The sequence below is a fragment of the Gymnoscopelus microlampas genome (assembly GCF_963454915.1).
Source record: "Gymnoscopelus microlampas genome assembly, chromosome: 24".
Lineage (NCBI taxonomy): Eukaryota > Metazoa > Chordata > Actinopteri > Myctophiformes > Myctophidae > Gymnoscopelus > Gymnoscopelus microlampas.
The window spans coordinates 9289875-9315932 of NC_139961.1; the positions used below are offsets into that span (position 1 = coordinate 9289875).

At 40.0% G+C, this 26058-nt stretch overlaps 1 protein-coding gene across 2 annotated transcripts in view; it reads left to right on the top strand.

Moving 5' to 3' along the window:
• LOC311040333 (NACHT, LRR and PYD domains-containing protein 3-like) overlaps positions 1-26058 on the top strand; it is a 43971-nt gene that overhangs the window by 2679 nt on the left and 15234 nt on the right. For both annotated transcript variants that reach the window (XM_084050546.1, XM_084050547.1), the window contains exons 2-10: positions 3426-3725; positions 5191-5472; positions 7598-7696; positions 8062-8148; positions 15214-17002; positions 19650-19820; positions 21183-21356; positions 23415-23561; positions 23760-23806. In XM_084050546.1, coding sequence (XP_083906672.1) covers positions 3426-3725; positions 5191-5472; positions 7598-7696; positions 8062-8148; positions 15214-17002; positions 19650-19820; positions 21183-21356; positions 23415-23561; positions 23760-23806 — 3096 coding nt within the window. The remainder of the gene's footprint in view (positions 1-3425; positions 3726-5190; positions 5473-7597; positions 7697-8061; positions 8149-15213; positions 17003-19649; positions 19821-21182; positions 21357-23414; positions 23562-23759; positions 23807-26058) is intronic.

Below are 26058 nucleotides of genomic sequence, written 5' to 3' on the forward strand. Positions count from 1 at the left end.
GTACAACATTTGCCTCTGAGATGTATAGTGGAGTAGAAGTAAAAGTACTGGAAAGTGGAAATACCCAAGTTAAGCACAAATACCTCAGAATTGTACTTAAGTATAGTACTTGAGTACATGTACTTAGTTACTTTCCACCACTGTGCCCATGCAGCAGCCAGTACAATGCCAAGATGCTGGAGTTTCCAAAAACGCGGCCCTCGCCTTATTATTAAAAACATAAGCTGCGCTCAGGAAACAAGACAGAGATTTTAATATCTGCATGGTAGATGGTAGCATTGTCTGGCCATGTAGTTTGCTGTTTTGGCTATTGTCGAAGAATTGTGTAATATGGCTGACTGAGTACTTCTTTTGACTATAAGAAACAACATAAAATATATCAATAAAAGCATTCAGACACATACCATAGGCAGTGTGTATGTCTGCATTGTATTATTTCCAAGGTGGAAATGTCATAGTCAGAATTATTTTAAAGGCAAAATCGGTGGCTAGTGGATTTTCCCCAGCAGGTAGTGGGTAGTGATCCACCAAAAACTATGCCAACATGTACCCTATTACAATGTTATCACACTAGTTTGCTGCGTTATTAGCCCTCGAAGAATAGCTGTGATATTACATGCATTTCATGTATTCCAAATACACAGCCATGTTGCCATGTCTGCTTATTATAAGCTTGTTTTTCTGTGTTGTGGGTTCGTTTCTCAATGTATGCATTTGACCCCCACCTGGGAATATTTTGTACTAGGCCCCCCCCCTCTCTCTTTTTTTCAAGATTGGTTTGAAAATGGCAAATCTACAAGCTCTGAGCTTGTAGATCGGCTATTTTCAAAAAGCCTATTTTCCTGCAACTGGAGTCAGATATTGTCCTCTAGTTTCATATCCATTTTGAAAGTTCTGCCATAACGTGTGTTTAGTAAAATATCTCCACTTTTCCACGAGCTGCACACACGGACAACATTCTCTGTCGGCAAAGGGCCTGAAATGATGGCTGGACTGAACAAATGAAAACTTCCTTTGGGGAGCACATACTTATGGGGCTGTTGGGGCAAACAATTGACAGGTGCGTTGAGATTGGTGTGGGTCAGTGGTGTAAAGTAACTACGTACATTTACTCAAGTACTGTAATTAAATACAATTCTCAGTACTTTTACTTCTACTCCACTACATCTCAGAGGCAATTATTATACTTTTACTCCACAACAACTATTTGAAAACTTTAGCACTAGTTACTTTTTAGATTGTTATTACTAAACATAAATTAATCACTTATGCTCTAAATTTCAACTATTTGAAAATAGATCTACAAGCTCACAACGCGTCGCGTTGCGAAGGGTTGTGAGCTTGTAGATCTGCTATTTTCAAAAGTTGTTTAAACATTCTGAAAACTTCAAATGGGACATTCTGCATAATGAGTACTTTTACTTTTGGTACTTTAAGTACATTTTGATACCAATACTTTTGTACTTTTACTCAAGTACATTTTGAATTCTGGACTTTTACTTGTAACAGTGTATTTCTACATTGCAGTATTGATACTTTTACTTGTAACAGAGTATTTCTACTTTGCAGAATTGATACTTTTACTTGAGTAAAGAATGTGAGTACTTTTTCCACCGCTGGTGTGGGGTAATTCTTGGTAATCTGGTCCGCAACCAATCCGGCATGGAAATCTGTTTTGTTGTCCACATATTTAAGTTGGTGCAAGTTGTACCTGCCTTTCCTGGGCAACCCTACCCAATTTGTCCAGGCTTGGTCCCGGCACTAAGCACACACTAGCTTGTGCATTCCCAGTGGCTGGATATTCATTGTATTTTAATTATTCAGTGTGTCAAACGGGGGTCTCCCTGTCTCTCCAGCTCTTTAATATTAGAAAATACAATTTCAGCCAATCAGGAGAGTGTCATCACTTGTCATCACTTCCAATTCCACTTGTTAATCTGCATCCTGTGTGAGCTCTCTCTCCTTGTTGGATAAAATTGGTATCCCGACCTGAGAATGCATTTTCTGTTTAATAAAGAGCTGGAGAGACAGGCAGACTTCTCAATCAAACAAGACAATTTATGTTCAAGCTGACCTTATAGATCTTCTTGAGGTTCTCAAACGTTCATGTCAAGGACCCCCAAATTGATTTGTATTTAGCCACGGACACCTATCTGAAAATATTTTGTGCCAGGGACCCCCATACAAGATTTATGTCATTACAATGTCTCAAACAAGATTGTTTAAGGATGTGTAATAACATAAGCTTTCACCCACAAAGTATTCCCAGTGCCAAGTCTGTTTCGGTGCTTATGCAGAAATACCTGGTGCCCACTGTGTTTTGGTGCCCAGTATTCCTGGGGCCCAGTCGGTTTTGGTGACCTGAAATACCAGGTGCCCACTGTTAATTAATTGATTGATTGATTGATTGAATAGTATATGACTATGCCCTGTGTTTACATAACAAAACAATATATACATTTTGTACCCATCATGTCCCTCTATACCAGCAGTCATCAGCCACTGCAGTAGTGTGGTGGTGCTTACCTGCAGAAACACATTGTCCTCTCACTGTATTTTGGTGTTTTCACTGTTTGTTTTGGTAGACCCAAAACGTTCCTGTCTACCAAAACAAACAGTGAAAACACCAAAATACAGTGAGAGGACAATGTGTTTCTGCAGGTAAACACCACCACATTACTGCAGTGGCTGATGGCTGCTGGTATAGAGGGAAATTATTAGTAAAACATAAATAAATATTGTTTTGTTATGTAAACACAGGGCTAAGTTACATGCTAGGCCTTTAATTAATTTGGGCTAAAAGGATAACACAAAACTGTCCTGGGGACTTTCCATTGTGGTCCTGTTTTTGTGCCCAGTGATCCCGGGGCCCAGTCGGCTTTGGTGCCAAGAAATACATGGTGCCCACTGTTCCGAGGTCACCGGATTTACGAGGTTATCAAAAGGTTTAAGTGCCCACTGGACCTGTATTCAACACCACCGGCATGTAGCGATGCAGGAAGGCGGAGCACATTGACACCTCCGGCTTTTGACAGAGCTGAATGTCATTTCCTGAGTCCTGACTATAGACTCTGTCCACTACACTGAGTTAACTGATTAGTCTGATATCAAGCTATCTAATGTTCAGATTGTTCACTGAAATAAAACATGTATTACTATATGCGGCTGTGTTAAAATGTAGGATTCACTGAAAATGTTGTTTCCATCGACAAAGCTCTTTTCCAGGCACAGGTTTTAAAGTGACACTTTTCTATTTTTAATTGCATCATGCTATACCTTTGCACCAGACACAACACTTCATACAGTGTTCCCCAGTCTTCCTAGAAGGGCTTATTTGCGATTTCCTGTTGGATCCATAAGAGACTAAATGTTATTACAGACTGCTATAACTATTCAACTTGACTGAAATATGTTTCTCCACACAGACCAACAAGATGTGACATACAGACCATTGGAAGGAATCCTTGAATTGCATCCAGATACTAACTCTGTTACTGAACCCATCACTGGCATCCTGTGGAAACATGGCCCCAATAAGGTAGCAGAATGGGATCAGGGCTTTGGTCCTGATGTGGATTACTATGGGACATATAGAGACCGCACTGACTTGAATAAAGAAACTGTAAAGTTGATCATCAACAACATGACCATAGAAGACAGTGGAATATATTCTGTGGAGGTAAACGGTCGACTGCTGAACAAGACTTACAAGGTTCAAGTGATCAGTAAGTATGAATGTTTGGGAAGGATAAACGTTATGGTTTTGTTGTACTTCTATTATAGTATCCAAATGCTTCAATACATGTCTGTCCAGTGGTCCTCAGAAGAGAACGTGTTCATTTGAATGGTTAGAGTTAAGGGAAGAACAGGTAATGTAAGCAAAATTAATAACATTCACCACCAACTGTTTTCCGCTGCTGGGCGTGTCACTCAATGAAAGCTGTGTTTAAATGTTAACTCCCTTATATACCCCAATATATGAAAAGAACATTAACTTTAATTATACAATGAATAAAATGTCACTCAATGAAAGCTGTGTTTAAATGTTTACTCCCCTATAAGCACCAATAATGATCTCCAACATCTTTCACCATGCTTTATTTAGTTGTATAGAGATTGTTTCTCGAGCCCGTCTGATGGCAGAGTTTTGGGTACGATGCAGATTCCGATTTTGGAGAGTCCTAGACCACACATTATCAATGTTTTGACCGATATTTTGCCAAAAAATACACAATTTTCTTATCAATTTGTAAAAACGTAATTAAAGTTTCTATTTGAGAACTTTTAAAAGCAAACATACAAATAAAAATAAACACAAACCTTTTGATAAATAAATATATAAATGTATTTAAGTATTAAACTTCAATATATGAAAAGAACATTAACTTTAATTATACAATGGATAAAATACACAAACATTACTTTATTTAGTTTATCTAGTTATGCCCTAATCCAAAGAAAATTGAAATAACCGATCTACAACGTCATAACATGCTGCATCCAACAGGGCACTCGGGTGGCGCAAAGGTAAGGTTCCTGCCCGCCACCGCAGAGGTTGTGGTTTTGAATTCACCCTGGTGCATCTGCCTTTGTCGAGCCTCTATACAAACACAATTGGCCCGTGTGTCGGGGGAGGGAAGCCGGTCGGGGAGGGTGTTATTTGTCACTGCAGGTATTCCTACAGGATGGGGCAGGGAGTGTTGGTCGGGAGGAGTAGGACGAAGGGTGGGGGCTCCTCACTGTCAGTAGGATACAACAGCAGTGACAACACACCTCCTCCCCTGGGGAGGAGGTGGCATAACCTGTCACATTCAACAATGTGATTGACTGCCGCCCAGTGAAATTAGCTTCTCATTTGCATGAAGTTGACCGCTCTGCTGTCAATCCCACATCCTTTTACATTAGAAATGGCCGCCTTTCGTCTGATCTAATTTTTTATTTCATTTTTATGCTTCAGATGCAAATTGTTTTTTGTTGATACTGCTTCCATAGACAATTAATGTGAAGCATGAACAATACAATAATAATAATACTAATAATAACCTTGCTCCCCCTACGTGTATCGGTACCATAACCATTACCTGAGGAAGATCACACAGCCAACATGTGTTTTCCTCATCAAAAGTGACTGCAGAGTGGAGACCATTTGACCAGTAAGTCTGAGCTGTGTTCATTCTTTTTCCCCAACAGAGAGAGTGCCAACACCATTGGTGGCTATCAAGAAACCGTGTACATCTAACTCTACCAACTGCACACTGGACTGTGTAGGAGACATCAGAGAGTCAGGTCCGGTCACCTATCGCTGGAAGAAAGATGAAGGGGAATGGATGGTGTCTGACTCTGGACAGCACTCTATTCAGTTGATTATCTTCAACAATGAGGAAGGGAAGAAGGTTGAAAAACTATTTTGTGAAATGAAGAACTTGTTCAGTGTGGAGCAGAGTGGTCCCCGTGACAACCTGCTTTACAAAGGTATGTAGTTTACTCCACGATGTGTAGAAATGTATCCAACACTGCCATTTTGACAAATCATAAAACTGGTCATGTGTGTCTGTGTGAAGCAATTCAATTCAACAAAGTAACTATATCTAATTAATTGACCCAACTTTAACTAACTTTACATTGTTGGAACAGAATGTGGCATGTCATGTAACTCATGAGGCTGAATTCAGAATCTCTGAGCCTCATTCACTAAGTATCATTTATACAGCGAAGGAGACAGGATTAATTGGGTGTATTGCGTTTGGGTTCTTTTCAGTCTCATATGTTTCTTATGTTTATTCAGGCTAAGAGGCCAGTGACAGCTCGTCCATTATGTGTGATATGGGGCGACGGCCCCCCAAATAATGGGAGAAAGAAAGAGAAAATGTTTATTCTACCATGTAACTCTAAAAGCTGTGACTGGCCATTGTAAGGTGTTACACCAAAGGTGGTGTCTTCAAACAACTACTGAATGTCACAATCCAATCAGGGTCAAGAGTCCTGTGTAGCCGTAGGCTTGTCCCTTTGGGGGGCACCTGGGTGCAAAACCTGATTTGCACCCAGGTTTTCTTATTGACTTCAATGTTAATGTCACCCCCCCCCTTCCCAGCCATTTCAATGCATTCTCAATGTGCTCCTGTGCTGATAAACCTGATAACTACCCCCACCCCACCCTGGAGCTCTATTCTGATAGTAATCATTGCTATAGAGTATTTGTCCGTAACAGGGGTCTCTCCAGCTCTCTGCTTTCCAACAGAAAATAGCTACATTTTCAGGTTGGCAATTGTATCCATTCAGAGACTAAACACATACTGTATTTGTAGTCTGCACGACACGTAGGTAAATTACATTAGAAAATGCAATATCACAATGTCAAGTTAACTAGCTGACCACCACTGCAAGAGGCTATATGCCTATTTGTCCGCTAGAGGGCAGACACGTTCTGTGTAGACTGTATCCAGTGTGTACTGTACTGTAACTTACCACACACTGTATTTGCCAGACCTGAAAGGTATGGCCTACATGAGCATTTGTCACCATTTTGTCCATACATGGTATGTCCGGTTGTGGTTAGGTTTCTGTGTCCGCTTGTGGTTAGGTTTCTGTGTCCGGTTGTGGTTAGGTTTCTTCTGCATGAATAAATAGGCATAGACTACTCATGACATCACTATTATGTCACAAGTACAAATACAGATGGTATAAGACACAAAGGGTTAGGCATAGACACAGGTTGATGCGTCATGAAGTCCGGCTTAGCCTGGGTCTGGCAGAACCAGGTCTCCTGGTCTTGAAAATTACAGACAAGTACTCTTTTATGGTGGTTTTGAAAGAGAATAATGAGTCGCACCTTTTTAATGGCTGGTGGTACGGCGTTCCACATTTTGGTGGCAGAGTAGTAGAATCCCCATGTTTGTGCCGAATTTGGGGGGAACAAGATCATCCCTCTGATGTTGACTTCACCCAACATAAAAAACAACTTTACCACGCTGAAGAAGTTCAACTTTGTATTAGGTACTTATTATTATAAGTCTGCCTCTGAGCAGACATGAGTTTGAATGTATGTCCACCACAATCCACAGACAACACATTTTGATGAATCAGACTCTGTTTGTGGCAGGGTGCGGATATGCTCATAAGTAGCCTACAAAATCTGTGCGTACCCAAGAAGCTTAGTGAATATGAGGCCCAATGTGTTTGATCCCTCCGTTGATGCTGCATGGTTGAAGTAGTAACACATTATTTAAAGAATAATATATCTGCATTTAGTTGACAAATCATTTGTTTAAATAATGGGTGAGATATCATTATTTTAAACACACTCAGGCAGGTACCATAACATAGTAGAGTACTTGCAGCTGATTGGCCTACATTGATCTGGTAGGTCTAATCTGTCAACTGATCAGAGTGAGTGAGTCTGGCTAATTAGCAAATTTTCTGCCACAAGAATTGACACCAGAACATGTTGACATGTTAATCTTCATCAACAACAATATGTAGACAAACCTAGAAGCAGCCAGTAGCCTGGTTCGTACATTATTATTATTATTATGCCTACAACCTTTTAATTGAAAGCAAATTAAACCCATTAATATAATTGTTTATTTTGTCTCCTAAGAACCTGAACCTGTGAAACAGACACCTGTGGGAAGGATTGTTGGAGGATTTATTGCTGCTGTCATCCTTGCAGGGTTGGTTCTGGGTGTGAAATATCGTGGTAAGTTTCTCTACTGATATTAAGTTACACATAACATACAACATCCTTACAAAGTTACTGCTCAGCTACATGCAATGTCACATATTTTAATCTTTAGAACTCAGAGTGTGTGTGTGTGTGTGTGTGTGTGTGTGTGTGTGTGTGTGTGTGTGTGTGTGTGTGTGTGTGTGTGTGTGTGTGTGTGTGTGTGTGTGTGTGTGTGTGTGTGTGTGTGTGTGTGTGTGTGTGTGTGTGTGTGTGTGGCCTACTACTGTAAAGTAAATATTATATTAAGTGTCATCCCCATGTGTCCAAACAAGCCAACAGCAGAAACCTCATATCACTGTTATGTAATATGTTATGACTGTGTTTGCATTTAATCTCAGATCATATAAAAGAGAAGTTGCCAGAGTATGTGAGGCGTATGTTGCCTCCATGTTGTTTTGAGCCTGTGGCTGTGGAGGATCTTGAAGGTGAGTTTAAGAACTTTATTTGAGCAGTTTGTGGTTGGAGTTGAACCTCCAACTAATTTATTATAATAATTATAAAATATTATTGTCATAATGAAAAAACTAAGTATCTATAGGATGAACATAACAGTAATAACACATGATACGAGTTGCTGTAAAGCAGGGGTCTTCAACGTTTTCAGGACAAGGACCCCCTAGCTGAGAGAAAGATGAAGCAACTGTTTACATGGGATGTGATCTAATTTGGTCTGGTTTTGTTTACATATTATATACCGTTTTTAATCGAACAGCTGTAGCACATGTCACACATTCTGTGTGTGATATGCACAAATGATGAATACATTGCATTCGTTGGCTTTTTTTCATGTTTGAATTACTTCCCTAAAGATGGATATCAATGGTCTGTTCTGTGCAGTATATGCTGTTTGTTTTGCTCTAATCAAGCAGCAGCATGATAACAACACATGCTTAATTCTACTGGGATCAATGAAGAGGAGGAGTGGAGCACAAGAACGACTTTGTAATGATTGTACTGAGGTTACAACAATGCATAACGTACTGCCCTGCCTCCTCATAACACTATAAATCAGTGGATGAAGGCCTGCAGAATAGACTGGTAGGATAGAGTTGTGTTTTTTGCAAAACCTTCGGATGACACGCCAAACATTCATAAAGGTATGTGGACTGGTGGAGGGATTTAATGGCAGCAGGTGAAGTCACCATCGGAGTTACCACCTCTTATTATGCATGTCACAATTGTTTTATACAGACTTGGTATCTGTGCAGAATACCACTTTGTCTCCAATCAATTTGGCAATTTGGCATCAATTTGGCATAAACAAAAGATCACATAGTGCTTTGTATGGGCATGTTAAAGGGCCAATCAAAGATCTGATCCAGATAAAAGAGGAAGTGCCAGAAATCAGCATGAGATTTGAGGCATCACATTTCATCCCACAAATCATGGGCCTGATAGACTAAAAACACATTTTATGGACCATGGTGCTCTATAACCACACCCATGAATTCCGTAACCATTAAAACATACAAACACAAACAAATGATGACATGAGTCATCATAACACATGAATCCCCAAACACATTCCCTGTAACAAATACATGGATTGCACAATAAATGGATCATGCACAGAAAGAACACAGCAGATAGTAACCAAGGGTCTATTTCACAAAAGCGGAATTAAATTATCCTGGTTTAAAAGGCAAATCCAGGTTTGACAAGCCTGCGCTGTTCAGCCTGGTTTATTCAGTTCCACGAACGCCAAGCCGGGCTGAGAAGGAGCGGTTTGTCGAGCCAGGATCGTTAAACCAGGCTGAATTTGAGTTCATGTATTCCTATAAAAGACCATGAAAGTCGATAGCAGAATTCTTGAACTTGACCAATGGCATTCTTCTCTGTGGCTGAACAGCAGCACTGCAGCAGCTCATGGAATCATAAGTAAAATGTATAATAAGCAAGAATGGAAACACGGCCGCAATAAATATAGATCCAGGGAGAAAGCCTGGCAAAGTATTGCCGACAAATTAAATGCACAAGTTGTAAAATATGCAATTAATTTATATACAAGTCCATAAATATATAATTCAGTTAGGCTTAAACATGAGGAGTTTAAGTGAATGTTGGAATTATAATTATAAACACTTAGAATCATTTCTAATTTCTAAAATCAAAGATCTACAAGTGAAAAGCTTGCCTTTTGGCGGCCGGGGGTCCCCGGTCCACGGGGGTCAATGGGGGTCCAGGGGAACATGGGGGGCCAGGGGTTAAAGGGGGTCCGGGAGTACCCGGCCCCCCGTGTACTCCCGGACCCCCGTTGACCCCCGACAGAGGTCCGGGGTCCACAGGGGTCCGGGGGTCCGGGGGAGCGGGGGTCAACGGGGGTCCACAGGGTCGGGGGTCGACGGGGGGGCGGAGACCCCCGTGGACCCCCGGCCGCCATAAGACAAAAAAAAATCAGGCTTGTAGATCTTCGATTTTTGCATAAGAATTGAATAAGTGTGGAAAAACTCATTGGTTTACGATTGGAGTCATTGGACTAACAGCTATTTCATAAAACTTGAAGAACAAGGCACTGGATTAATAAAGCTTGGCTGTTAGCCTGGTCCGGACCAGGCTAACTTCACAGCTAAATTGCCATGGTAACTAAGGCAGGATTGCTTCAATTTTCTTTCGTGAAACCGGATCATGGATAAACATATCCAGGTTTACTGGCTAAGTTAATCTGCCGAGCTAACTCAGCTTTCGTGAAACCGATTCCTGGATAATTTAAGCCAGGATAGCCGATTAAACCCAGTTTAAACCCGGTTTATCCCTATTCCAGGTTTCGTGAAATAGACCCCTGGCTAAGTTGTTTTCATGGAACCCTTTTCAGTAAGACTGTATATTAAGGTTGGGTCTGTAATGCATTATAAGCATATTTATAATGCACTTATATGGCATTATAACACTAGTTATAAATGTTTAGAATTATGCATAACAACTTATAACAAGGTTTATGAAGTGCTTTTATAAACAATTATAAGTGCTGGTCTTAATGCATTATAAGTTCAGTGGAACAACACATTATAACTACCATAACTTAGTCAGTTATAATGTGTCTTTGTTATAAGTTATGCGCAATTATAAACATTTATAACAAGTGTTATGAAGTATTATAAGTGCATTATAAATGTGATTATAATGCATTGCAAGACACAACCTTTAAGTAAAGTGTTACCTGATAGTTATAGTGATAGTTATTGACAGCTCAGCTGTCAACAACCCCTCCCTGCTGTCTTAACCCATTAAGGGAAGGGAAGGGAACACATCTCTGTCATTTTAAGTTGTCTTTGGCTATTTTTTGAAAAATCTTGAACATTAACCCTTTGTGAAAATATTTGAATATATATTTTTTTTCAAAGGGAACATTTTTAACTTAAAATCTTTGCTTCTGGGGGCCCCTGGAACTAAATATTTTGAGATGGGTGTCCGTGGTCAAATACATATAATTTTGGGGGGTCCTTGACATGAAAAAGTTTGAGAACCACTGATCTAGAAACATATGTTTTTCATAAAACTGTAGGATTTAGAAGACATTTGTAGAATCCCCAGAAGCAAAGATTTGAGTTAAAAAGGTTTGCTTTGGAAAAAAATACATGGCAAAATATATATGGCACCAAGTGCCGCCGCGCTATGAGCTTGTAGATCTTATATGTTTGAATAGCCAAAGAAATCTAAAATGACAGAGATGTGTTCCTGGATTGAATGGGTTAATGTGTTCAGCATCCTGAAAGCACTTCTAATAATCTTCTCCCTCTGCTGATTGTTCAGCTTTACAGCTGCTGATGTGAATTTAATTAAAATAACCTTAATGTTGTAATGAAGACATGTTAGCCTACCTAACACAATACTAGAGCTGTCAAACAGCTGTAAAAATGTACTCCTTAATCACACACATTCCATGATTAATTACATTCTTTTCAATAACATTTTAAAGCAAAGATAGTTATTCAAACAACCACTAAATTGATGAAGAATCCACACATAAGAGGTACAAGCTGTATCTAGGTACTATACTGATGGCTGTGGAAAGCCTGGTGACATGAGGTTAGGTTGTGGATTAGATGGACCTGCAACATCACAGACTATGGAGCTCAGTCAAACTTTTTGCTCTAAGTCTCAAGTCTCAAGTCAAAAACTCAAAGTCTTAAGAACTACTACTTCCGGGTCTGAAATCACTGTCCCACAGCAGCCGCGTTCATGGGAAATGTAGTCTTTGGGTTGTTTGACTCGTTTCTAGTGTTTATATTGTGTTACTCTTTGCGTAAATGTGTACATTTACACCTTCAGTCGATGCTTCATATCCATATGAGTAAAAACGCCAGGGTGGTGTGTTTATTTTTGGAACACAGTTCTTATATGAAGCGATCTAAGATTCCCCAATGAGGATCAATACAAAAAGTAAAGCCATGAACCTGCGGAAAGCGCCCTCTACTGGCAGTGAAGTCAGGACTTCGGTGCTCATAGCAATGATTACTGTCAGAATAAAGAGTTTGAATGTTTTAACAAAAAACATTGTTATAACTATCATAGCATATTAATAAGCAATAGACAGGTTGTAACAGAAAAGAAACAGTACCATATGCGTTGTTCATGTTTGATTCTGTTCCCATGACACATTCTCATAGACACGTCCGCGCTCATGCACATTATTAACGTTGACTGATTGAATAGTGTGCGTGCACGTTGGCGTGTGTGTATGTGCACATGTGTTAATTTTGACAGCAATTTTTTATTTAGTTTTAGTCATAGTCTTTTGACTAAAATTACATTTAGTTTTATTCTAGTTTTAGTTGAATAAATCTGCAGATGATTTAGTCAACTAAAATAAATTTTGTCGGGCCGTGATGCCGTTGTAAAACCTGATTTATAACAGCTGATCTACAAATTGAGCTTGTAGATCAGTATAATAAGATGACTTGTCTTAGTTCTACTGGATCTCTTGTCCTGTAGTCCTCCCTAACATTTTCGTCTAGTTGTCTCCGCCAGGCCAAAGGCATGGCGAGAGAGTATGTTTTACCCTCCGTCCGTCCGTCCGTGTGTCCGTGTGTGTGTCCCTCCTGTCTGTGTGTTAGCAGCTAATCTCCGACGCCGTTGGCCCGTTCGCTCCGAAACTGTGCACACACACTCCCTGGATGCCAATTTAGAACCTCTGCCCCAATTTTTTCACATGGGCCTGTTATAGCGCCACCAGGAGGCCGATTTGTGCAAAACCTGTGCAAAACCTAAATCCTACAGATTTTATCCAAACGTCATGCAAATCGGTACACAGTATCTCTATAGTCATGTGATCAACACGGATCTGTCCGATTCCCCATATTCCATCCAGATTGGCTAAGGTTGGCTTCCAAAGTTTAAAGGATTGGTCCGTTTTGAATAAAAAGCCTCAAACTATGAACGCAGTGTGCGATTTCCGCGAAATTTCGCATGCACATTCCCACTAGGCCGAGGAAGAAATGCCACCCTTTCCACATTGGCCTGTTATAGCGCCACCAGCAGATCTAATTTAGCAAAACACATTTTTGGAACAAAATGCCTCAAATCATGAATGCAGTCTCTGATTGCCATGAAAGACCTAAGAATAAATGGCACCCTTTTCACATTGGCCTATTATAGCGCCACCAGGAGGCCAGAATAACGTACCTGACCAGGCGGAGACCTGTGCTCCGAGGAGCACTTTTTCTAGTTTTTAATTGTTTTCTAAATTGTCAATATATTTAGTCATAGTTTTAGTCACCATTAGTTTTTTTTTGTTTTTTAAAAATATTTGTTTTGGGGTATTCTGCCTTTATTGATAGATTTGTGAAGACAGACAGGAAAGAGGGAGAGAGAGACGGGGAGAGACATGCAGCAAAGGTCGTCGGGAACGGGACTCGAACCCGCGATGCGCTGTCAGGTTTCATTTAGCCTATGTGCCCGGACCCCTATGCCAGCGGTCTGGGCCTATGACTCCGTTTTTAATTAGTTTTCGTCAGTGAAAAAAGGTACCCAACGAATACATTTTAATAATCTTGTTCTTGTCAAGCATCCACATGCAACACATCTGTCCTTGATCAGAATGTGCACACTACTCCTTACTCTTGTGCACTCTTGTGCTCTATACATTCTGGTGGAGACAGGAGCTCCATGCTAACAAAGTAATAATGACATGCTGCTACTCCTGTGTTTAAAAGTAGGATCACATTGTTGGGCAGTTGGGACTGATTTTCCTACCATGAGAGGCTTGATAAAGGCTGGCCCACAGGCTTTATCATGACATTACTATGACATCCATCTGTCTGTCTGTCTGTCTGTCTGTCTGTCTGTCACATTACTTCAATCAAATAAACATCTGAAATGGTGTGAAGTGACCTTTCAGTGGCTGTATATCTGACAGTTCACTGTCAACATCTGGGTCGTCTCCTCACATGGAAACCAAGTAGGGGTGCAACAGTTAATCAACTAATATGTAATCAATCATAAAGAATCTATAATTGAATGAAATAATCGATTAATAATCAATCCCTATTTTAGGGATATTATTATAGATGAAGATCTAAAAGATAATCCAAAAATGCCATCCAAAAATGTGAGCTTGTAGATCTGCAATAAAAAAAAAAGGTACAACATCGTTATGCTGGTGAAGTGTAAATAGTTAATCGATTAGTTTCTGTATGAAATGTAAAATATATTAAGTAATCAATAGAATAATCTATAGTAACAGCCCTAAACGGAAGCTGGTGTTGATTTCCCATCTTGACTGTAACAACATGAAGGGAAATTGACCCTAACACAGAGAACTGCATCCTTGTTCTTCTTTGTTCATGGAATGTGTGTGTGTGTGTGTGTGTGTGTGTGTGTGTGTGTGTGTGTGTGTGTGTGTGTGTGTGTGTGTGTGTGTGTGTGTGTGTGTGTGTGTGTGTGTGTGTGTGTGTGTGTGTGTGTGTGTGTGTGTGTGTGTGTGTGTGTGTGTGTGTGTGTGTGTGTGTGTGTGTGTCCTTCATAGGTTCATCTTGTCAACTAGAAAACAGAGGTGATCCAACATCAAATCTGATCAACAGTGATTCATCACAAGGTATGTATGTTTCTCTTTTGTTACTACCTGTCTATTGTTTATTATTGTCTCAGGCCGATGTTTGCAAAAAAAAAAAATTGCCAGTCAAACATTTTGGTGTTCAGACCGCTAATAGTAGTCAGTCTTCATCAGGACAGAATAATGATGTGACTGATGATGTGATTAACCACTTTCAACCTGTATTCAACCAATGTTCTAAATTTGTCACAATTTTACATTTATTTAAAAACATTGTGAAAATAGCCAATCTACAAGCTATTTGTCGTATAATGTATTATAGGGCTACATAATCAATAATATTGATAATCTGACAGTAAAAAATACTTTTACATAGCTCAGCAACTATAGCAGCAGACACATGATCCTCTTTTAACTTTAGAATTACCAAGACCTCATTTTAGGACTACATTTACCATAACATGCACTTATTGTTATCCTCTGTTCTTTGATCATTTAGAAACTCCCACTCCTGTGTGTCAACGACAACTCAAGACTATTCTGTGGGAGAAGTTTCAGTGTATGTTGGAGTGGATGACAAAAGAAGGACATAAACAACTTCTGAATGAGATCTACACAGAGCTCTACATCACAGAGGGAGGGAGTGGAGAGGTCAATATGGAACATGAGGTCAGACAGATTGAAACAGCATCCAGGAAAACAGCCAGAAAAGAGAAAACTATCCAATTAGACAACATCCTTAAACCTGGAGAAGAAAAGACATTCAGAACAGTGATGACAAAGGGAGTGGCTGGCATTGGTAAAACAGTCTTAACTCAGAAGTACACTCTGGACTGGGCAAAAGACAAAGCCAACAAGGATATCCACTTCATCTTTCCATTCACTTTCCGTGAGCTGAATTTGATGCTGAATGACAAAAAAAATTACAGCTTGATTGAACTTATTCATGGCTTTTTTGGTGTAACCACCAACGAAGAAGAAATATGCCGTTTCCAAGGATCCCAAGTTGTGTTCATCATTGATGGATTAGATGAGTGGAGGCATTCTCTAGACTTTGATAACAGTGAGATCTGTACTGATGTCACAAGGCAAACCTCAGTGGACGTACTGCTAACAAATCTCATTAGAGGGAACCTGCTTCCCTCTGCTCGCATCTGGATAACCACACGACCTGCAGCAGCCACTCTGATCCCTAAAGAGTATGTTGACAGGGTGACAGAGGTGAGAGGGTTCACTGACCCCCAGAAGGAGAAGTACTTCATGAAGAAATTCAGTAACGACAAAAACCAGGCCAGTACAATCTACTCACACATCGAGAAATCACGAAGCCTCCACATCATGTGTCACATCCCAGTCTTCTGTTCGATCATTGCTGCAGTTCTGGAGGACATTTTGAGAACAGTGTGGATCAGAGCACTGCCAACGACCCTAACTAATATGTACATCCACTTCATGTTGGTTCAGTCCAAACAGACGAATGTGAAGTATCGTGATGGAGCTCTGACACATTCTGATTGGAATCCAGGTCAGGCCATTCTGTCTTTGGGGAAGTTAGCTTATAAACAGCTGGAGAAAGGCAACCTGATCTTCTATGAAAAAGACCTGACAGAGTGTGGCATTGATATCACAGATGCAGCAGTGTACTCAGGAGTGTTCACACAGATGTTTAAGGAGATGAAGGGTGGGTGGGCCAAGGAAGAGGTGTTCTGCTTTGTCCATCTGAGTGTTCAGGAGTTTCTGGCTGCTCTTCATGTCTTTGTCTTGTTCATCAACACTGGTGTCAACATTCTGTCAGAACCACAAACAACCTCCATGCCGCCCAAACCTGACACCGACCTCTACCAGAGTGCTGTAGACAAGGCCTTAGAGGGTTCTAATGGACACTGGGACTTGTTCCTCCGTTTCCTGCTGGGCCTCTCAGTGGAAACCAATCAGACTCTCTTAAAAACACTGTTGGGACAGACAGGAAGTACGTCACAGACCAATGAGGAAACAGTCAAGTACATCAAGGAGAAGATCTGGGAGAACCCCTCTCCAGAGAGAAGCATCAATCTGTTCCACTGTCTGAATGAGATGAATGATGATTCTCTAGAGAAGGAGATCCAAATGGCCCTGAGCTCAGGAAGTCTCTCCACAGCACAACTCTCTCCTGCTCAGTGGTCAACTATAGCTGCCATGTTGCTGTCAACAGGAAAGGAGCTGGATGTGTTCGACCTGAAGAAATACCAAGCTTCAGAGAAGGCTCTTCTGGGGCTGCTGCCAGTGATCAAAGCCTCCAATAGAGCTCTGTAGGTGAACTGATAACTGGATACATTTAATGTGTCATTTTTCTGTTATAGGAAAGAAAATAACAGAAAAAAAATGTAACCACTTAATTCCTATACAAAATAATGAATAGCAAAAATAGCAGATCTACAACCTGTTGTTTCATAATTTGTTGTGGGCTTGTAGATCGGCTATTTTTTGAAAAATGACCAAAATAGGAATGGAGGTGTTAAAATGGTTAATTGATTTGGACACTAATGTTTTAAATTAGGAACCTTGCTCAAACATAGACTAACATAAATTCTGTGTATGTGTGCGTAGGCGTCGGATGAGCCTGACCACATCCATTAATCAGAGTTATAATCAGCTGGGGGATGCATGTAGGAAACTCTGTCTGCCTGTCTTTCTTTACCTCGTTTATCCTCGGTCTGTGTGGATTGCTATGGGGGGATGGAAATATTTATATTTACAACCATGAATAACAGCTAAAGCTTTTGTTCTTCTTTATGTCTGTCTGTCTGTCTGTCTGTCTGTCTGTCTGTCTGTCTGTCTGTCTGTCTGTCAATCTCTGTTCCATTCAGTGTTGTTAATTTTAACGTGGTGCTTTACCACCACTTTACCACAGTGTTAGCTGCACTGACTCAGGCTTTTCTTTTATGATAATAATAATAATAGTACAATTTATAATAATAATAAAATCAATAATAATAACAATACACTTTATTTCTAAAGCACTTTTCAAAAAATATGTTACAAAGTGCTTTACAATGCCAAGATATAAACCATCCATAAGGATACAAAACAACAGTCAATTAAAATTCAGAGCTAAGATAACACAAAATTCTAAAATCAACACAATTGAGACTAATTGAGACAAACATAACTTGCAAGGCAAATGTAATACAATCTAAGGATGAAGTGCAGTGTGGAAGTCCCAAATTAAGTCAGGTCCCAGCTAGCGTTACCTCCCACACCCGGGTCATAGCTCCTCTCTGTGGGCTTACAGATAGCAGGTGGTTCGTTGTTAGTAGAAAGAAAGTCACGCCGAGCTACATCGGGCGCGAAAATGTGCGTCTGTGCGTGGAATTTATTGTGTGCGTATGCATTTGGAAAGATCCAATTGATGTCAATCATACCAGCTACACCAGACACACGGATAGGGCGAGCCCCACGTGCTCATGTTCTGTATTGACACATTATTGTGGTGGTCTACTGAATTTACCCTCTAAGTTCCATGAAAGCTTGGCCATCTGTTCATGACTTATTTGACTAACTGATAGATAGACATACAAACAAATACAATCGTACAAAATATAAACTGAAATGTTTCTAAAGTTCCGTTGAAAGTCACTTGTGTGAAGTTTTCTTTTTCTTTTCTTTTTTTTCCGCTAATACTAATAACTGGATATGATGTTGTCGAGAAGAGGATGTTATGATGTTTCACAAACAATGATGTAATCGCGCGCGCGCGTGTGCGTGCGTGCGTGCGTGCGTGCGTGTGTGTGTGTGTGTGTGTGTTGGGCAAAGAAAATAGCTATAATATAAAATAATGAAGTTCTGTTAAAAAAAATCCCATAAAATATGGGGTTGTGGTATAAGAAAGTTTGAGAACCCCTGCACTAGCACATACCTCCACCCAAGGTTTGATTTGTTTAAAAGGAATCAGAGTGGCAGATATTGTCTTAACCCCTTACGCCCGATATACTTGCTGATATTAAAAGCAGGGGTTCTCCCCAGAAAATGTAACCCTGCCTCCACCAGCACAATGCAAATATCAAGATATGATTTGATCGATTATGTAGGTCTGACTTTGATTGTGACATTGGCCTTTGAGCTATTTGACCCCAAATGTAATCATCTTGTCATGGCAGCCTACTGAATTTTAATATAAAAAGCAGGAAAGACATGCACGTCCACACTTGTAGTTGTGCAGGTGCTGAACGGAAAAATATAACAAAACCAAAAGAGAACGCTCACACACTGTGGGCTCCAGTTGCAGAATTCTTTATTGCACCTGTGTAATGCTGTGATGTTTGGGCCTTTAGCCCTTCCTCAGTCTGAAGCCTACTGAATTTTACCTATAAATTCCCTGAAATCCTGGTCTTCTGTTCATGACTTATTTTACTAAAAGATAGACAAACTTACAAACAAATGAACAGAATGGGAGATAACCATAACCCCTATTCCACTGATTTTATTATTACCCTCAGAGGTAAAGATAAAAATCATACAAATACTAACTAAAACGTTTTTAAAGTTACATTTAAAGTTACATAATATATAAAGGTTTTTTGTTTCCGCTAATACTAATAACTGGACTTTTAGGTCTTCCTTTAAGACTTCAAAGCTGACATGACACTGACATGGACTTTATTGAATGCACTACATGTGATTTAGGACCTCTGTATATGACAGAATACTGATCTTAACATGCTGCTATTTTAAGGCTTTTTGTGCTCTTATTTTCCATTTTTTACTTGTAATTCTCTTTTTCCCCTTGAACTCCAAATGTGAAAGCCTGCATAAACAAGAGTTTCACCTCACTTTTGCCTGTAACTGTGTTGTGACAATAAAGTTGATTGATTGATTGGATGTTTAATGTATAATGTGATGTTTCTTTAACAGAAACATAAAATACAAATAATGATGTAATCACTACTGTTTCTTCAGGCTGAGTGGCTGTAACCTGTCAGAGAGATGCTGTGAGGAGTTATCATCAGTTCTCAGCTCCAGCTATAGTTTGAAAGAAATGGATCTAACGAATAATGATCTGGGTGATGCAGGCGTGACTCGGCTCTGTGTTGGACTGGGGAGTCCACACTGTACACTGGAGACCCTCAGGTCAGTATTCATTAACCTGTTCAACTGATGACAATTCTGGAGTAATTACACATGGAGCTTATCCTAATTACTTTTCTTTTTTGGTCTGTGTGTGTGTGTGTTGGGGGGCACAGACAATAGTATATAGTATAATAATATCTGTCAAGATGTCAAATGTAAAGACAACTTGTTGAGTTTCACAAGTTTGGACCATTGATTCATTGAACTAGAAAAAGCGTTTGTCCCCTTCCTATGTGAAAGCCCCCCTGTACTACAGACACTACCAGGCCTCCTCCCAACTGTCCCCATCAGCTTTGACTGTAATTTGTATTGATCATGTATTTGTATACATGTAGGCAGCAATGTAGTTTAAATTACGAAAAGGAAAAAGTCATTAGAGAATGTGTTGTGAATGCAGAGTGTTTTTCATTTAATAAGGAAAACAAATGATGTGTGCATGCACATGTAACATTGGTTTGAATGAATGAGTTATAGGCTAGATAGAGGAGAATAAACAAAGTTGTGAGTTATTCCCTCTTCATTTCCCACAATAAAAACGTTCAATGGTTGGGAAGAAGTTGGGAATAAATTAGTCCAATATTGGAAAATGATTGTGCTCAGTAACCTTGCCTACATGATATTAAATGATATTAAAAATATAACATAACAAAAACAAAAGAGAACGCTCACACACTGTGGGCTTCAGTTGCAGAATTCTTTATTGCACCTGTGTAATGCTGTGATGTTTGGGCCTTTAGCCCTTCCTCAGTCTGAAGCCTACTGAATTTTACCTATAAATTCCCTGAAATCCTGGTCTTCTGTTCATGACTTATTTTACTAAAAGATAGACAAACTTACAAACAAATGAACAGAATGGGAGATAACCATAACCCCTATTCCACTGATTTTATTATTACCCTCAGAGGTAAAGATAAAAATCATACAAATACTAACTGAAACGTTTTTAAAGTTACATTTAAAGTTACATAATATATGAAGGTTTTTTGTTTCCGCTAATACTAATAACTGGACTTTTAGGTCTTCCTTTAAGACTTCAAAGCTGACATGACACTGACATGGACTTTATTGAATGCACTACATGTGATTTAGGACCTCTGTATATGACAGAATACTGATCTTAACATGCTGCTATTTTAAGGCTTTTTGTGCTCTTATTTTCCATTTTTTACTTGTAATTCTCTTTTACCCCTTGAACTGCAAAAGTGAAAGCCTGCATAAACAAGAGTTTCACCTCACTTTTACCTGTAACTGTGTTGTGACAATAAAGTTGATTGATTGATTGGATGTTTAATGTATAATGTGATGTTTCTTTAACAGAAACATAAAATACAAATAATGATGTAACCACTACTGTTTCTCCAGGCTGAGTGGCTGTAACCTGTCAGAGAGATGCTGTGAGGAGTTATCATCAGTTCTCAGCTCCAGCTCCTCTGATTTGAAAGAAATGGATCTAACTAATAGTGATCTGGGCGATTCAGGCGTGAGGGAGCTCTGTGTTGGACTGGGGAGTCCACACTGTACACTGGAGACCCTCAGGTCAGTATTCATGAACCTGTTCAACAGATGACAATTCTGGAGTAATTACACATGGAGCTTATCCTAATTACTTTTCTTTTTTGGTCTGTGTGTGTATGTGTTGGGGGGCACAAACAATAGTATATAGTAGTGATGTGCGGGTCGGGTTTTTTCATGACCCGCCCCGCCCTGCCCCGCCACGGAACCCAACCCGCCTCAACCCGCCCCGCGAACCCATATATAAATCTATGGCTCAACCCACCCCCCAACCCGCGAAAGAAAACGGTAAAATCATGAAGGAAAATAATCTTCAAGTATACACCCTAAGTGTATTCAAACTGTTTTATTCTTATTATTCTTATTCTTATTAGGAATAAAGACAAAACAAGAGCATGTTATTTTTATTTTATTTTGCGTGTGAGAGCGGCTGACCCGCTCACCCGCAGCCCGCATAATTGCCTCAGATATCCTGACTCGACCCACCCGCGCCGCGGGTCCCGCGGGTTACGGGTCGGCCCGCTCATCACTAGTATATAGTATAATATCTGTCACGCTGTCGAATGCAAAGACAACTTGTTAAGTTTCACAAGTTTGGACCATTGATTCATTGAACTAGAAAATAAGTTCGTCCCCTTCCTATGTGAAAGCCCCCCTGTACTACAGACACTACCAGGCCTCCTCCCAGCTGTCCCCATCAGCTTTGACTGTAATTTGTATTGATCATGTATTTGTATACATGTAGGCAGCAATGTAGTTTTAATTCTGAAAAGGAAAAAGTCATTAGAGAATGTGTTGTGTTTTCATTTAATAAGGAAAACAAATGATGTGTGCATGCACATGTAACATTGGTTTGAATGAATGAGTTATAGGCTAGATAGAGGAGAATAAACAAAGTTTTGAGTTATTCCCTCTTCATTTCCCACAATAAAAACCTTCAATGGTTGGGAAGAAGTTGGGAATAAATTAGTCCAGTATTGGAAAATGATTGTGCTCAGTAACCTTGTCTACATGATATTAAATGACAAATGGACACATTTGGGACAACAGAGAACTTGTCTGGATCACGCAGAGTGATTTTATGAATGACATAAACACTGACAGACAATCAAAACCATTAGAAGAACATGTGGGAAGCAATCAGTGTCACCCTCTGAATTACATCAGTGAGTTGTATTTGATAGCTGTCATTACATCAGGTATAGCCTACAACTAATAAACATAATTCAATATGTAACCAAATGTGGTGCAACAGGCCGCCTACTGGCCAAAATGTGGGGCAAAAAAATCAATAAAAATGTATAACAACGTGTTTACAAAATACATTAACGGTGCGTAAAGCAGCAATCCCAATGACCACTGAGCAATATCTGTGCAAATTGTGAACCAGTTGGAGCAGTGGTGTGCTGTGAGACCCTCCACAACACTGACTTGGCACTGCATGGGTGTCTCTGTGGGTTCTAATAGAAAGATATTGTCTCCATTAGTTCCATATTAAAATATCCCTTTTTTGTAGATAGAAAATCTGGGAGATTGGTCAGAGTTAAATTAATGTAAACTGTATGTGTGTGTGTGTGTGTGTGTGTGTGTGTGTGTGTGTGTGTGTGTGTGTGTGTGTGTGTGTGTGTGTGTGTGTGTGTGTGTGTGTGTGTGTGTGTGTGTGTGTGTGTGTGTGTGCGTGCGTGCGTGCGTGCGTGCGTGCGTGCGTGCGTGCGTGCGTGCGTGCGTGGGGGGGGATTGTCACATTACAGGTGTAAAGAAGATTGTTTGTGTGAGATAGAGGTAGAATAAGAGCAGGAGAGAAAGAAAACAGTATAGAAACGGGTCAAAAATGTAATCAAAGAATATATATGCACATAATACTGTTTAGATAGCATATAGTAGCAGGTATTTTTAGAACATTAGCATCACATCACATGCAGGTGTGTTCATGTCCTTTAGAATATTAACATCATTGTGTGTGTGTGTGTGTGTGTGTGTGTGTGTGTGTGTGTGTGTGTGTGTGTGTGTGTGTGTGTGTGTGTGTGTGTGTGTGTGTGTGTGTGTGTGTGTGTGTGTGTGTGTGTGTGTGTCGCACTATAGGTTGTCAGGCTGTCTGGTCACAGAGGAAGGTTGTTCTTATCTGGTCTCAGCTCTGAGATCCAACTCCCATCTCAAAGTGTTGGACTTAAACTACAATCACCTAGGAGACACTGATCAACTCTCTGCTCTACCACTGGAGGCTCTCAGGTATGGAGAGACCTGCTGCCACTCAAATGTGTTCTAGTATGTTTAGAGTATAGAAATCATACTGTGATGATGTATAGCATCGATGTAGATAGATGTATAGTATGTTTGATGGTGAACATTGTTATCAATCATTGTTTCTATTATCTAGTTACAGTAGTAGAATATACAGGCCTGACTTTGTCTCTCCTTCACCCTCAGTGTGGAACATGGTGGAGAGAAGATGCTGAAACCAGGCTTGAGGAAGTGTAAGTGTGTATTCTGTTTTATTCATGAAATCAGATGAAATTAGATGAACAGCTCATATACACAGCAGCATGTGACATTAATTCATTCACATCTTACTGTGAATTAAGACTATAATAAGCACAACTATAATACGTTGCTATTAACCAAAATTATACAGAATCTTACTTCCTGGGTTTTATTACAAATTACCAGCTTAGTATTGGGGTGAACCCCGCCTACCTGTGGTGTCCAAATACTGTAGGATTCTAGAATTATACACTAAGGTTGATATATTCATCAAGCTACTGACTACCTACTTCTCAAAGCTTTCATCACTTCCTCTCTGAATGCAAACCCTCTGGCCTATAAGAGCACACAAAACAGAAGTACTTTAATTAATGGTAGCTTCTCTCTAATGAAACAAGTGTTGATATAGGTTTAAATCAGGGGTGTCAAACTCATCTCAGGGCACAGGCCAGACTGAGTGAAATAGATATGCTATTTGTTATTTTTGAAAGGTTTTGCCTATAATGACATGCCCAACATAGTGACTCCTCCAGGTTGAAAGTGGTTGAAGGGATAGGTTTAGGTCATATTTGAATTTGCATAATGCTATTTAGCTTATTTCTATTGGACATGCAGTTACACATTCATATTTTGTAATTTTTGATTTCATTAATTATTGAAACATTAAATCTGATCATAAAAAGTAACTCAGTACTTGAGTATCCTTTCTACTAGATACTTCCTGAAATAATAATTTGGTTGGCTACTTTTACTTCTACTTGAGTCATTAATATTAAAGTAGCAATACTTGAGTACAGCTTTTGGCTACTCTTCCCCCATCTGCTTATTAGGAAATATAGTCAGTGGTGGAAAGTGCATTGACTCAAGTACTGTACTTAAATACAATTTTGAGTTACTTTATTTTCTACTCCACTATCTCTTGCAAATATTTCCCATTTTACTTTTTAGTATTTGTCGGTGCTAGGGGAACGCGAGCACCCACTGGAAATGTGGCGGTCGTACGGTTAAAATGCTTTGTAGCGTGGGCGGCACGCTGCGCAGGATGCATGATACCCGGTCTTGAACGTAATTCTGAAGGGATTTGTGCCATTCAAACTCTCTCTCTGTCATCTTCAAAGTCTGATTATTCATTCCTTGTGCCAGTTATCATCAGCCAGTAATCAAATTACACAACTTGAAATGTAGCCTATATTTACTTCTCTGGCTTTCTCTCTTTCTCGCTTTCTCGCTTTATGACTCTCAAAGCCGTAGAGAGAGAGAGAGAGAGAGAGAGAGAGAGAGAGAGAGAGAGAGAGAGAGAAGCAGACAGACAGCCTACCTCTGATGAGACAGTGTTGGAGCTACAGCAAATATTAACAGCCTTCGTCAACAGTATTTTTTGAGGGAGGCTAAATGTTTTCTACTTACCATGTGTCCAGTAGGCTATCAACTACCATTTCAGATCAAAGCCTTTGTTCATAAACCAAAGTGATTGAAACTTACTTGGAGTTACAAAGCGATCAATCATTTCCCCCTGAAGCCTCTTGTTTTTATATTAGCCTAATAATTAGATTCTCTGGCGGCCAGCAACAGGCTATATGTAGGCTATATGAAGCATATATGTTGAATGAATCCAACAGGATAAAGCAGGCTAAATGAAGTGCTGCGGCAGATGTCAGTCTGTCTAATCAGCTCACCTCTCGTCCTCACATCAAAGGCATTGCTCATTCTAAATGAATATGTTAAATCCAATCAATAACTGCTGAGTGGGACAGTCACTTTGAAAAACAGAATGAGCCCAACTGCTGTGAAAAGGTAGAATAGTTGTTCATGAATTATAGCCAATAATATTTAATGAAGAGAAAAAGGCAGCTGCTGCTGTTCATTGAAATGTTGGGCTCTCACAGTTTGTCACATACTGTATTTCCCGGGCCGAACTGCATACAACAGATATACACAGGGACCCCTCCAGTGTTCATTTACCGGTGTTAATTTAACTCTGGGAGTGTAACCAAATGGACCCGTGACGCGTCCCTAGCGCCTTTGCACGTACAGTTCCAGTTCTCGTCCCCCGCCCGCTGGCCACTCACGGCCCTGACACACACATTTAACACACACACATTTAACTAAAAAGCGTTGCTGTCTCAGTTTGTTGAAGAGAGACCGTGTTGCGGGACTGTCGGGAGTTGGAGGGGGGGCGAGAACTGGAAATGTACGAGCAAAAGCAGGGACACACCCGTGACAGCCGGCCCTTGAGGGTTCATTT